A 14,363-nucleotide genomic window follows, 5' to 3' on the forward strand; every position below is an offset into this window, starting at 1 on the left:
GGCATAATGACCCCTGTGCACCTTTCATTCAACTAGCAACACAATTTTCCTACTCTTGTTTCATATCTCTCTCTCTGAATCATACTTTTCTTTCCCCTCCTGAGTATTTAAAGCATTTCCCCTGAACATACTTAGGTGTATGCATCCTTCAGTGACAAAGATTTTTCAGGAACATGATTGTCATGCCTTTAACACAGCCGCAAAAATTAACAGTAATTCCTTTCTATTACCTAATACCTCGTCTATCATCCAGTTTTCCTGTTGTTGCAAACATGCCTCTTTTTTTCTCTTCACTCTTTGCTTTTAACAGGATCCAAACATTCCTTCATCCGTGTCCCAAGTCTGTATCCTTCTTCCAGTTTTTGGTGTTTTGGGGGGTGGGGCACTGTGCCATTTATGTTGAGGAGGAAATGAGTCTTTTGATGGATTTGATTGATTCCTTCCTCTTGGTATCATTTAGCTTGCTCCTCTGCCCCCCTTATTTCCTTCAAATACTGATAGTTACATTTTGAGACTTGATTAGATTCAAGTTCATTATTTTAAATAACGTTTCAAAGGTGGTGCTTTAGATTTCCTATTATATGATGTTATTGAGGCATTTAATTAATGATTCTCTCTTATTCAGTGATATATGGATTTGACCATTGATAACAATTCAGGTGGTTTCAGCCTGACTGAGTTTGATGTAAGATTCCCTATTAAACTTTAACTTAGGTTTTAGCACCCACTGATGGTCATTACTTAACATCCATTATTCCCCCACTAGGAAATAGGAATTTTCAGGGCGCCTAGGTGGCTCAGTTGGTTAAGCATCCGGCTCTTGATCTCAGCTCAGGTCATGATCTTAGGGTCGTGAGTCCAAATCCCACATTGGAGCCTACTTAAAAAAAAAAACAAAAACAAAAAAAAAACGAAGCAGGAGTTTTCTAGTCTGACATTACATCTGCATTTATCATCTGGAATTCTGTAAAGAAGACCCTTTTCTCCTCTTCTCTTTGATTGTTTCTTGAATTATTTGAGTAGGCCGAGGTGTTTATCATGAGAATGACCCCTTTTTCTCTACAGGTATAAAAACTCTCCTTTCTGTCTTTCTGTCTGACTCCTACATCCCTCTCTCTTCTCCCAAAATGCATCAGGATCAAACATTAGGACACTGTCATTCCTTCTCTTCCATGCACCCACCTCACATGCAGATCAGCCTTTATTTGTTTACATAGGAAGAATCCTTTCGTTTACATCCTTTATGTTTTTAAACTGTACTGTCTAAAACATGGGATTTGATTTATCAGTGTTGCATGGCATCTGATTACAGCAGAAAGTTTGCCATAAATGTCTAACCTCACAGGAGCTCTTTTGGGGAACTGTGCAAAGAATTTTTTTTGTACCACTTGCTTCTTACACAAAAAGAGTACACAGAGATGGTTTTGAGTAATAGTACAAAGTAGTACATTATCTCCATTTTAGTAAAGTGTACTGCATACTAGCAATTGATCATTTCCATCAGCGGAATTCTGCTTTTATATATAGCACTTTATTCTTAACCATACAGTCTGTTTGAAACGTTTCATGACTTAGGGAAAATACTGGAACTTGAAAGACAGACTGTGGGATGGTTTGTCTAAAATATGGACAGTCATCATTGTAGTGCAGGAGGGAGTGTGTTTTTGACTTTGTGTAACTGCTGTTTTTTAATCTCATTTAAAACTGTTAAAGCAGCATTGCAGGAGAATGTGCACACCATTTAATGACTGTTTTTGGTTTTCTAGAATTCTTTGCCGAACTGGATAAAGTGATGGGCCCTCTCATCTTTAACGCGAGCATCATGACAGACCTAGTTCGATACACCCGGCAGGGACTGCACTGGCTTCGCCAGGATGCCAAGCTAATATCTTGAACTGAACACATTCTCGTTGCCTCTGATTTTCTCCACAACACTGTGTCACATCACGAAGGAAAACTGCCATAACATGCCACCTAGTCGACACTAAGAATGAGGAATGGTTTTCTCCTCCCTGGTTCATGTGTTGTTGTTATTTATAACCCAAAGCCATGATGTCAGTTGACCCCTTTAATATTCCCAATATGAAAAGTTATTTAAATGTTTTTAAATCTGCAGCACATTGATAAGACGGTTTCAGTGATCTGTAATAAGATTGAAATTCCAATTGCGATTCATAACTAATCAATTGAAATTCTATTTATTTTAATTTTTTTAAGTTCCCAGATTGGGGCTAGTTTAAAACTTAGTTTAAAACTTCTGCCTATAAATTTGCTCTGGTGAACATTTAGTGTAAATTTAAGGTAGGCGTTTTTATTTATATGCTTGGGGAGCTTTGTTACCTAATGTCTTTTTGTGGTAGCTCTTCTAAGGGTAAGAGTTGGTTCATCTAAAATATGGACGTGTTCTTTCTGTACCTACTACCTGGTATTATTTTAAATCTTAACTACAATTTTATTGCAAAACTTATGCTTAGTATTAAGGATATTCTTCTACACATGAAAAATCATTTAAATATGAGAAGATGGCATTCTACAGATAGAAGATGAAATGTGTCTGATTCGGTATGCATTATTTCAAGAACTGTGAATGTGCGTTAATAACACTATAGCAATCACAAGGTGACTATAGCTTGCATTTAATGCATTACAAAAGAGGGCAGGCAAACTTTCTAGGAGAAGGATATCATGTGAAGGGTTTCATAAAAGGACAATCTTGAACTTCACGGACTTTATTAAAACCATGTGTTCTTTTTGGTTGCTCATAATTTGACGGTTAATTGAAACAGTGAGTTACTGTGGAACAAAGGATGATCCAACTCCTGAGGGTTGCTGCCTGTATCTCTTTCCGTGATGATGTTTGAAGGGTTAAAGCTCTCTTCAGAATTCTTATTTGTGAAATGTTTTTGCCACACTAGATTGTGATGCTCCGTTGGGAGCACGCAGTGACTGATGCAGGAATGAGCTGGAGCTTTGCTGTGTGTGCTTTTGCTGTACGATTTACAATTACATGCCTGAGGTAGAGATGATGGTCTCCTTTTAAACTTGTCTTGTACTGACTCCCTTTGTATTATGAAGGCCCTCACCAATGATTTATGTTTCTGATGGGATCAGAACATTCACACTAGAAAAGTACCTAATTTAGTTCAATGTTAGGTCTCTTGGGAAGGGAAGGGGAACAAGGGTAGAGCTTCCGCCAGCTCTAGAAGAGTTGGATATCAGAGTACCTTTCCGTGTAAGGCGCATATTGGAGTCAAAGGTGAGAAATGTACCCTCTGTCATGCCCCTATCATGTGCCCCTATCATGTCTGGTGTGCCTTAAATCTTACCTTTGAATGAAAACTCTATGGATTGTTTACAGATGAAGTTTTACACTAGGACCAGATCACCCAGTATGGTTGGTCTTTGGTAGTAGTAATGTTAAATTCTCCTTGTTTTTTAATCTTCCTTTAGGGTCACATAAAGATTAATTATTTCAGAAAAGCTAACACTTTGGTACGTGGCTTAGTCTGATTGGGTAATGACTGCTCCAAAAAAAGTGTTTGTCCTTCTCCCCATTCCAAAAATGAATTCATCCAGTCAGAAAAAAGGATTGCCCTGCTATTCATAGATGATTGCTAAGGTTCGAAGTGGGAAAGAAAGGATAGAAAATCTCCCAAGCCCAGTGGTGCAGTGAATCCTTTGTATTTGAGTCTTTCTTACGCTTATTTCTGAAGCTAGTGAACCTTCGTCGTCCTGTGGCTTCATATTTACAGAGCTTTTTAACTGTTCTGTGCCTCAGGTGGTTTTTGCATGTCTCTGGGGATTGGAATCTAGAAATTATACTGAATTTAACCGTTTTCTCTTGGAGAAATTGCCTCTGAAATCTTTCTGACTTACTCTCACTAGTATGTTTTAGGAACAGTTTTCCTTAAGAGGACAACTTCTCAGTGATGAGGGTAGTTCTTCGGTAAGAAACTTGCCCGTTAATCAAGTAGATGTATGTCCTGTCCTCTGATTGCTCTTCCTCCGATTCCTTAATTTGCAGGGATGTCTTAGAAATGGATAAAGCTTGCAGCAACAGCAGCCAGTGGGGCACCTCTGAGTTCCAGTGTATTCTAATCTCGTCGTGTCCTGAAAGGCAGCAGGACTGTTTCTGGGGTCACACTGATATTTTGTTAAAACATAGTTTCCTGCATGTTTTATGGTGCTGTTCTAAGTTAATTCTCTCTCTGAAACTGTGTTAATTCTTTGGGAATGAATTTTTCAAGCTTTTCATTGTGGAGGGATTTTCCCACCAGGTGGTAATGGGCAATGGATCAAAATCCTGTCCTAAATCGTTGAATTTTCGATGTCATAGTCTGTGGAAACACCACTCCCTTTCCTCTGTGTCCATCTCCTCAAAAGTTGTCTGTGTCTTCATCTGCTCCAGCACATACTTTGGACTCCCTTTATGGGCCACCATTCCTCCTTCCTCAATAGGTGTCTTCAGTGTTCTCTAACCATTTAAAACTGAATTTGACAAGTGGCTAAAAACTTACTTCGTCTGAGACTTGTACTTAATATATAGTTAATTATAGAAGTAGCAACTATTTAAAAAATCACTCTGTTGACTGCTTTTTAAGACCACACTTGTATGCCAGGAGGCAGCAGCCTACACCACCGGACTCTTCACAGGCGACCGGTGAACAGTGGATGAAGTAGTCAAGTGGTGGTTTTGCCCAGCCTGGGCTGGGCTGTGGGGAGCACTCCCCTGCAAGTGATTCAGCTGCCACAGTCCAGCCCGGGTCCAGTCTGGCTGGGGAGCATTCAGCCCGTTTCTTGCCTCAGTGCCACCTTTTGCTGGGCAAGTAGCCGAGAACTAACTCTGTAAGCAGTGAGTACTGCAGCTAAATCTTCAGCCGTTGTTGCTGAGCGGTGGAGAAGGCTGACCGTCACTGATGTCATTCTCCAGTGCAGAAGCAGCGTAGAGGAATGTGTGCACGTGCCCGCACATGCCTGTGCCCCGGCTAGCTCTCCCACGGTGGGTCCAGAGGCATCGGGCCGCACTTTGCATTCACTTGTGGCTTTATTAGATTCACTGTTGTTGTTTTTTTTTAATTGTTGTTTGTTTCTTTTTATTAAAGAAAGGTTTAATCAGCTAAATCAGACAAGCATCATTTTGTATTTAATGACAGAGACTTTGGGGCATGATCTTCACTGAGCGAGCTTGCACTGGGAAGCAGGAGCCTGCGGAAGGCCCCTGTTCGCAAGGAAGGCTGTGGTTCTGGAGGCTGGCAGCACTCCGGAGGCTCGGCGCAGCCGGTGCTCGCTCCAGCCCGCCATGCCTGACTGTGCAGAGGGGAGGTACACTGTGCACTCTTCTAGGGGTGAGGGTATGCAGCTTTGGATTTTAAAATTATGTACACATACACACTTTATATATATGTATGTATGTATGAAAACATGAAATTAGTTTGTCAAAGATGTGTGTGTTTAGTATTTTAGCTTAGTGCAACTATTTCCACATTATTTATTAAATTGATCTAAGACACTTTCTTGTTGACACCTTGAATATTAATGTTCAGGGGTGCAATGTGTATTCCTTTTAGATTGTTAAAGCTTAATTACTATGATTTGTAGTAAATTAACTTTTAAAATATATTTGAGCCCTTCTGTAGTATAATAGGGCTCTTACAGGGTGGGAAGGGTTTTAATTTTCCAGTGGCTAATTGAATAAAATGGCCTCATTATGTATTTTGAATTATAGGAGTTTGCCTCTGGGTCCCAGGAACATCTAATGGGAATGACTGTTTTAGGCAGATTGTGATGATTTTTTTTTTAAGCTAAGTAAATTGGGAAGCAGAGCATTTCACATCCATATAGACTCCTATCACCCATATTCCCTAATTATGTGGAGCACAGATTTCATTTTGGTTTCACGTATTAATGTGTTGGAGAGGCAGACTTTTTTCCAGTAAGAAATAACACTGCACATCTAAGGTTGCTGTTCAGTAAAATAAAGAGAAGAGATAAGTATCAAATGATTTGGAATCTGTAGAGGAAGAGGCCATTCATTGGTCATGTTTTTTGCGTGCTTATCTTTCACATACTCAGTAATGGAGAAACTCAGTTTAGACTTCTAGACCTTAGAACCAAGCTGGCAAGTGACAGGAATTAAGTTACTACTAGTAGGTAAAGCAGGTGCGATTCATTTGAACTGCATGGTTAATTAAAAAGAAGTCACTGTCTCTAGAAAAGCAATGGAAAAATATCTTTAATCTCTTCCTTTTGATGGAGTATGGTCCCAGAATAAGGCATTACGGTTCAATCTAAGCCGAGTCTTCTAGATGTTAAGCATCCTGAAATAGCAGCCTAAAGTAATCATTATGTAATGAAGTCGACTTTAGGAATGTCAGCATTGACCTCTCCGTGCCACCGTTGCTCGGCTAAGCATAAATTGCCATTCTTAAAAAAGAAACAAAAAAGCTCTCTAAATGAGCATGGGGAAGAAAAGCTCCCACCCAGAAATTCTAGTAATCTGCAGTTTTTCACCTGTTACCGCTTCCACGTGGGGTTTCTTTTCAGCTTTTAACCACTGGAATATTCTCCCTGCTATGTTCCTCTCTGGAAAATATCTGTTTGGAAATGCTGCCTTTCAAATCTCTGCCATGGTTATCCATACTGTTGAGTTTGTTGTTGCTGTTCAAGAGTGTCCCCATTTTATAACTTTATTTATGCACACACCTGGCAAATCATTGACATGAGCGTTCAACAGTACTGGGGGTGGGGTGGGGTGGGGTGGGGCGGGGCTCACCGCCGGAGCTGGCCCAATTGGCAGTGCCTGAAAAGGCACTACTTTTGAGGACCAGATGTGAGGTTGGTTAGCACGGTTATGAAAATTTCTGTCTGGCCTCCATTTTGAATGGTTTTAAGAAATTTTGTGTATGGAGGATGGAAATGCTTTTATATTTATCGAATCCTTTTATTTGAAATTAAAATTATTTGGTGAATAATGGCTTGGTATTTGGGGAGGGTTTTGGAGGGGAAGTAATGCCGCTATAAATTAAAAGCCTTGTTGATTTTGCAGAAAGGTACTGTTAGTGTCTGATAGGATGCCTTTGTTTTTGTACATGATCCACATCTTTGTTTTATATTTCTTTTATCCAAAATATTTAGGCATCTGACATTTTCAACCAAAATTTCAGTTACATACTGTGATTTTTATTTGTTGCAATACATTAAAATTTCAGAGGTACTTTGGGGCTCAAAAGCTAGGATTTCTAAGTATGTGCATTTCACATAATACAGCTGTTAATGGTGAGCAAAGTATTATATACTAACTAGATTTTTCCACATCTGTATAGTATATTATATGTATTTTGTGGTATTGAGATTATAGAAAGTTTAGAGTGTCAAACATGCGTTTAATGTGTATTTTTAAACAAATTTATGGCAATTAAAATATTTGGAGACAAGGGTATCACATTTCAATTTGTAAAGATCTTTTTAACTCTACTGTGTCATTAAGATGCTTTGTATAATGCCAAACCATAGCTGGAGAAACTAAGTTTAATAAATATCAAATAGATTTTCTGTATTAAAGTTTATAAACACTGTGCTCTTTAAACTTCTTCAACTCTTACTTTGCCTTTTCAGTGTAATTTCTGTTTTGTACCGTAGTGTCCACTGCTACTCTGGCTGAAAAGTCTGGGCCCCCAATCCAGCTCTCATTTCCTGATTACAGAAATTCTGAACTTGATGGCCACGCATCCTTTTGCATAGGTCACAGTTCACCATGCTCCAGCAGAAATCTCAAAAAAAAAGTCTTTTCTGCTGTTCTTGGGGGCTTGGGCTTTTGTTATTTTATTAAACTAGATTCTTCTTCCAATTCTGCCTTCTGTTCAGTCCTAGACAACTCGGGCACATCATCAGGTCGTAAATGCCAGCACTGCTCATCTCTGACACCTCACTGGAGAGTCCTGATATGGAGTGAAGGGCCAGGATCCAGGGCCACAGCCTGTGAACGTGCCAAGGCTGATCACGTGGCTATTAGGAAACTTTCGTCTTTCAGCCTATCACCGTGTTCTTTGTTTCTTAAATGTTCACTTTCACTGTACTTTGCAGACTGAGAAGTCTGCTATTAGGCAATGCTGGGTTTTTCTGTAGCATACAAAATGAATCCTTTTCAAACCCTCAAAAGCTTGGATTCCAGACTGTGAAAAATTTGAGACATTTAATAGTATACATAGAAAAATAAACTCTAATTTGACAAGTTTAGTCATGCTTATCTACATCACATTCTAAGAAGAAACGGAGACCAGTTTAAAGCATACATCTGTCTTTAAATATTAAAAATACAAGATTGCTTTACTCAAGTGTCTCCAGCCAAAATGCAGTTAATCAATATTCCATAGAACGGAGCATTGTAGGTGAGCACTGTCCTCTTTTCCCCTGGTTTGTACATCATTCCTGGGCCACACTTAGGGAACAGCGTCTTTTTCTAAAGGAAAAGAAAAGGTGGTTTTTAAGACAAAGGTCTAGCAGTGCCCAGAGCCAGCCACCTCTTCCACATTTCCTTCCTCTGCTTGTTGTATCCAACCTCGGGAGACTGCAGAAAGGAGAGGCACCACTCTTTCGTGGTACCTGTGGGGAGCTGTTCTTGAACCCTGACGGATTCTCCAGGGAGCTCCGGGCTACAGCCCAGGCCATTGCCTGTTCCACTTTTATTCTTAGGGGTGTGTTTGTGTGTGCGTGTGCGCGCGCACGCTGATCTGTCCTCTGCCCTGCTCTCGAGTTTGTGGAATACCTGCACAGCCTCGTGATACACTCCGAATCGTCCCGGCAAGAGGATCCAATGGGCCTGAGGGAGACCCCTCTCCAAAACGGGGTCATCCTCCGTAGCCTCCTCTTTGTTGAACTCAGTTCCGGTACGGGGGAGCCATCTACCTGTAGGGCAAAGACAAAGTAACCTCAGGTATGGAAGCGTTGACACCCGGTCTGTACACCTGGGGAGAATGATCACCCCCAGGACGCCGTAGACTCGAGAGCAGAGGGACCCTTCCTCAGGGCTGAGTCCCGTTCTCAAGTTCTGCTTACAGTTACCCCACCGGCACAGCCCCGCACACGCACATCTTACCTGGTTCAACAGCAGCAAGCAGATCATGAGCGCTGCAAAGAGTTTGAGGTGCCACATGTTGCTGGAGGGAGGTTGTTGGAGCCTGGAGTCCAGCGACAGTTCCCACTTTTATAGACTGGAATTCACCTCTTTTATGGTTGCCAGGTGAGGTGGGGGCAAAGTTTATATTTGCAGTCAGGGTCGATTTAATAAGTTAATGTCTACCAGAGCAATGTGCTCAAGGCCTGCCTTTCGGGCACGTATTTACTGATCCGTCCTCTGGACTTTGAGTGATTATGGTGCTGGCCTGGACCTTTTACCAAAAGTCAGCACCACCGCCTCCTTCCCTTTGAAGGCCACGTGAAGCCACTGAGGGAAACCAGGCACCTAGCCACATTTTGATTCCAAAATAGCTCAGTGAAATCATTGTAATCAAAATAGAAGTCTCATAATGAGGTGTTCGTGTTGACCCCTTTCAGCCTCGTCTGGGAAAGAAGCACCAATCTGTTGTGCGACAGGCGGTTGGCTAAGGCCCTATCTCGCTTCTGCGGGAGGTTGCTTCAGCGAGTGTGATCTAACGGTGCCCCAGATCCCCCCGTCCTCCTACTTAGCTGCTCCAGAGCATCTCCCGAGAGGAATGGCCCCAGCCGTGGCAAGTTCAAAGTCCGGCCTACCTGCCTTCTCCCAGGGGAAGGGCAATCAAGACTGATGTGGGACTTACTAAACTGGGTGAATAGAATGAATGAGCATAGGGTTTTATTTATTTATTTTTTAATGAATGAGGAGTTAGCGGGGGCTCCTAAATCAGTGGGATTGCTTGATGGTGACAAGTCACACGGCAATCCTTGAATTACGGACTTTCCTCACGGTAGCTGACTGGGTCCCTCTGCAGAGCATAGCCTTCCAGCAGCCTCAGGGGAGCAGGCCTAGGGCTGAGATACCGCTAAAGCCCAAAACATCATCAACTGAAGTAGGAACTGCTGCAGATTGCTAGAACAAGAAAGGGCATGTACCTAAGTTGTGAGGTGGTGTGGGTATTTATTAACATGGGCATTTTGTTTTTATTATTTTTAAAGACTTTATTTGGGAGAGAGAGAGACAGAGCGAGAAAGAGCATGAGCAGGGAGGAGAGGGAAAAGCAGCCTCCCTACTGAGCAGGGAGTCCAACGCAGGACTCGATCCCAGGACCCTGGGAACATGACCTGAGCCGAAGGCAGATGCTTCACTGACTGAGCTACCCAGGCACCCCTACGTGGGCATTTTAATAAATTTGGAGGAACGGTGCAACTTGAGTAAGATTTATAGGACTTCAGATCTTCCTATGACCAGGAAGGATGAGCCAACAAGACAATTGTAACACGATTATTTCTCTGACTGGTGTCTCCATAAAAACGTGACTGATACCTCTTTCCAAGGCCCTTACCATTTTCGGAGGTTGGATGTTTGGTTTGAGCCTGCCTGTTCCGCAAAGCAAAGTGGAGGAGATGAGGCACAGCTGAAGGTGGAACAGGATGGTCGCCAATCCTCTTGTCAAGCGAGAAGAGCATGGTAAGGTGGATCTCAGAACTGGAGCAGGGGAGGAGGCGGGTGGGACTCCGCAGATCCGTCTGTACCGGTTCTGGTCCATGAGGGACCATGGAGCCGAGCCCGGAGGGAGACGTCACTGCTTGCACTTGAGGAACATGGAGGCAGACTAGTCAGCTGCTCCTTCCCTCTACCCCTGAGCTTGGATGCTGAATCACCCTACGTAGGGGCTTAACTGGGAACCTTTGTGGGGTGGGGAAGAAGCTATGAGATGACCTAGTGAACATTGGGTAAGAACACAAACCCGATTAGATAAGCAAGAGACTGAACAACGTGATGTCCTAGAGACACTGGGTCTGGTTTGGCCTCAGTGCCAGCCTGCTCTGAAGAGAGGGACATGCCAAAGGGGTTTGGAAACTGCTGGTTCCAAACCTGGGTACGTTCTCCCGATCCTTCATTTCTGCTTTCCTGCGCTCCAAGCAAAATCAAATTAGCCTTTTGTGTTAACTTATTATATAGCCAGGACGCCAGCCAAGGAAAGGGCCCGAGGCTCCTGTGTGCACAGGGGAAAACGTAGGGCTCATCATCATGAGTGTGACAACAGTGCAGAAGCCTTTGGGGTTCGAGCCTCGATCTTGTATGCCACCCCTCCTCCCAAAAGAAAAAACCTATTCGTTACTGCCCATGGGAGGAACCACTGTTACGAAACATTTCTTTTTTCTTCTTTTCTTTTGGGGATAGCAGAGACAGAGCAAGCACGCACCCAAGCAGGGGGAGCGGCGGGCACAGGGAGAAGCAGGTTCCCCGCTGAGCAAGGAGGCTGATGTGGGGCCCAATCCCAGCACCCTGGGATCCTGACCTGAGCCGAAGGCAGACGCTTCACCGACCGAGCCACCCAGGCGTCTCAGAAACAATGACATTAGCGGTCATTGTTTTAAATTAAACATGGAGCAAAACTCAAAGCTTTAAAAGCGAAGTGGCATCCAGACAGCATTAGCTGAGGTGACAGCAGTTGTCCACAGCCATCCCACAGCCCTTGAATAGTTGTGAAATCCTATCCCTGAAATGAATAAATTTTAAAAATTCATGGGCTCTCTACAGTCAAGTATTTTGCTGAATGAATAAACACAACATTCCTTCCTCCAGCGGAAAGGTCTGAGCAGGCCATAAAGAGAACGCTTGGCTGGGAGGCAGGAGCGGGGAGTCGACGTTAACTGACCACAGGCCAGCCCTCTCCCTCTGAGCTTTACTCTCTTGTTCTCCCAACGAGATGGGAGTAGATCTGAGGCCTCTCAGCCACTGACATTTGGGGGTCCAAATGATTAACTTACAGGAAGAAAAGAAGCACGTTTGACAGCCTCTAGCTTGGTAACTATTACAACTCCCAGGGATTCCCTGCCACTGAGCTAAGTGCATAGGCTGAAATGGGAGAAAGAGGGTGCAGCTACGAGCGCACGTGAAACACATTCCAGGTGGAGAGGAGACCGTGAAGGCTCGGCAGTAATCGGAGACTCTTTTGCTGCCCCTGAGCAGGATGTGCCTAATAAAAAATGAAAGACTGAAATGGAAAAACTTCCAGGTACAGCTTCAAGGGTCAAAGTGTATTTGCTTTTCTGCTGGCTGGACCTGGCACAGACTTCTGAGCCTACACGAGATAGGCCTGCATCTCCGGGGCTTGGTTGGCAAACTGGAGTTCACTCTGCCACATCGCACAGCGCAGAGATAAAAGCCCTGGGGCGGGCAGGGCCCTGCTGAGAAAAAGAAGGGCGAAATGAGTAAGTGGCTGCCGGATGCAGAGGAAGGAGCCACACCCAGGGCTGGAGGTTCCACGTGGATGGCTTACAGGCAGCGGGGCCCACAGCAGTGGTCCCTTTCTTGAGAGACTTCACCCAAGTTTTTCTTTCCTTCATAGATTTCGGCAGATAGAATGCCCCTAAAATCATCCCAGATCCTCTATCACGTACAGGAGCGCTGAGCTATACAACTCCCCACATTCCAGGCCCCCACTGATCTCAGCACCCTGACACACACAGCTCCGTGCCCCCCAGCTTAGAGAAGCCCTTCGGTGAGAGTCAGGCTTACCGCAGACTTTCTTAATTTTCTTCAAAGGCAGAAGCTCATCATGTAAAAGGGCTTACAGCCAGATCTTCTCAGAACACTCCTGGGATAAAAAGGACTCAGACCCAGACTCGGTGCCTGGTCGGAGCTGAGGAAGGGAACATCTGCTTTTGAGCCATTATTTCCAAAGGAGTCAAGGAACTGGAAAGAAATAAAGTCTTGAGGTAAAAAGAGGCCAAGAAGATGGGAGAGGGTAGCCATCTCCCCGAAGCCCGGGGGAGTGAGAGGGAGAAAGACAGATGAGTGGCCTGTCTAGGCAGTGGCCCTCCCCTGCTACCTGAACCTGTTTAAACTATGCAGAGTCGGTTAAGCATCTGCCTTTGGCTCAGGTCATGATCCTGGGACCAGGATCAAGTCCCACATCAGGTTCCCTGCTCAGCGAGGTGTCTGCTTCTCCCTCTGACCCTACCCGCCCCCTTGTGCTCACAAATAAATAAAATCTTTAAAAAAAAAAAAAAAAAAACTATGCAGAGGGAAGGATGGGTGGTGCATTTCCATCTTTAGGTCCACAGCCTCATCAGATTCTCCACAGCCTGTGTCCCAAACATGCAGGGAACCCTGGGAACAAATATAGACAGAGCCCAGGAAAACTAGACCATGTTGGGTAAGGCAAGAGTTTCCCTCCTACAGCTGTCCTTTGTTAAGCCTGCCAGACTCCTAGAGATCACTCATTCCACCGTTACCACAACCCTACGGTTTTGTATTAACACATCATCTTACCAACAAAAAGGTCAAAGCTCAGGAACCCACATTTCTTTCTTGTATCATACAGTGAAGCAGCACAGGTTAAAGGGTATGGGCTTAAGTTCGCCAGACTCAGAGGTTCTTTATCCTGCCTCCCAATCAATGCAGTTTTTATTACCTTTTTTTTAAAGTATTTTAGCTTCAGTTCCTAACAGACGAGAATAATCATTATAATAAGGAAAAAAAATACAGCCAGAAGCCGAACTACACTGTGAAAGTTGCTGCTCTGAACAAGTAAGTGTCCTTAGAAGTGAGGAAGTTTCTGGAAATGGAGTAGGGAACCAGAAGCATAACACTACCAACACCTACCTCTACCATCTGGTGATGGAGAAAGGGTACCTTTCTACTGAAAAGATAATTCAAAGGCTCTAAAACAAGGGTAAACTTTTCAATAAAGGACCAGAGAGTATTTTAAGCATTATGGGCCATATGTGATTAAAGGCCACTATTAGCAACCTGGTACAAACACAGGCAGTTTAGCTATAGAGGCCAAGGGGTGACCTCACCCCCTCCTTTTATAGCTGACTTCCTTCCCCTCAGGCTAAGGAAGGCCTGTCTTAGGAGAAAAGGCAGTCTAGGATAGCTTTAAGAGCGAAAACTTTAGCGCCAGACTCCACCATTCATTAGCTGTGTCATTTTGGCCAGATTACTCTCACTGAGCTCTTGGGTCCTCATCTGCAAAATGAATGCCATGATACTTAATTCAAAGGTAGTTCTAAAGTTTACAAGTACTTATTTGTATAAAGGGCTGAATATCTGACACATAATTATAATATAGTTACCAGATCTTATTGTTATTATGGGAGCAGACTACTGGAACCAACCCCACGGTTCACCCCACCCACAACTGATCAGCTGCATGAGTAGCTGCCACTAATTTCTTGTAGATTATGGAACAAGCACT

At 43.5% G+C, this 14,363-nt stretch overlaps 2 protein-coding genes across 6 annotated transcripts in view; one reads left to right on the forward strand and one right to left on the reverse strand.

Moving 5' to 3' along the window:
* Nucleotides 1-7,585, forward strand: part of AFF4 (ALF transcription elongation factor 4) — an 88,082-nt gene extending 80,497 nt beyond the window's left edge. For all 3 annotated transcript variants that reach the window (XM_045794712.2, XM_045794711.2, XM_087862284.1), the window contains one exon: nucleotides 1,767-7,585. In XM_045794712.2, coding sequence (XP_045650668.1) covers nucleotides 1,767-1,894 — 128 coding nt within the window. In that variant the 3' untranslated portion in view covers nucleotides 1,895-7,585. The remainder of the gene's footprint in view (nucleotides 1-1,766) is intronic.
* A 592-nt stretch (nucleotides 7,586-8,177) lies between these two features.
* On the reverse strand, nucleotides 8,178-14,358 carry LEAP2 (liver enriched antimicrobial peptide 2). Of its 3 annotated transcripts, XM_087862286.1 has the most exons (4): nucleotides 12,680-14,358; nucleotides 10,497-12,345; nucleotides 8,765-8,904; nucleotides 8,178-8,458 (listed from the first exon to the last, which is right to left on the reverse strand). In XM_087862286.1, exons 2-4 carry the CDS (start codon nucleotides 10,698-10,700, stop codon nucleotides 8,422-8,424), a joined length of 381 nt encoding a protein of 126 aa, XP_087718412.1. In that variant the 5' UTR covers nucleotides 10,701-12,345; nucleotides 12,680-14,358; the 3' UTR covers nucleotides 8,178-8,421. The 3 variants fall into 3 exon arrangements, with proteins under 3 accessions (XP_087718412.1, XP_087718411.1, XP_045650669.1); XM_087862285.1 differs by having other exon boundaries at nucleotides 10,497-14,358; XM_045794713.2 differs by lacking the exons at nucleotides 10,497-12,345; nucleotides 12,680-14,358 and adding an exon at nucleotides 9,095-10,460.
* Nucleotides 14,359-14,363: the final 5 nt, after the last annotated feature.

This window comes from Ursus americanus, chromosome 5, assembly GCF_024610735.1.
Source record: "Ursus americanus isolate L20-20 chromosome 5, mUrsAme1.1.p, whole genome shotgun sequence".
In the NCBI taxonomy this organism is placed as follows: Eukaryota; Metazoa; Chordata; class Mammalia; order Carnivora; family Ursidae; genus Ursus; species Ursus americanus.

Bases quoted from the DNA above. Each gene is read 5' to 3' on its own strand.
- LEAP2 (XM_087862286.1), bottom strand. From the start codon at position 10,700: ATGGACCAGAACCGGTACAGACGGATCTGCGGAGTCCCACCCGCCTCC. The intron at 8,905-10,496 runs GTAAGGGCCTTG...TTTGCCCTACAG, and splicing joins ACATCCAACCTCCGAAAATG to GTAGATGGCTCCCCCGTACC. The intron at 8,459-8,764 runs GTATTCCACAAA...CTTTTCCTTTAG, and splicing joins TGTATCACGAGGCTGTGCAG to AAAAAGACGCTGTTCCCTAA.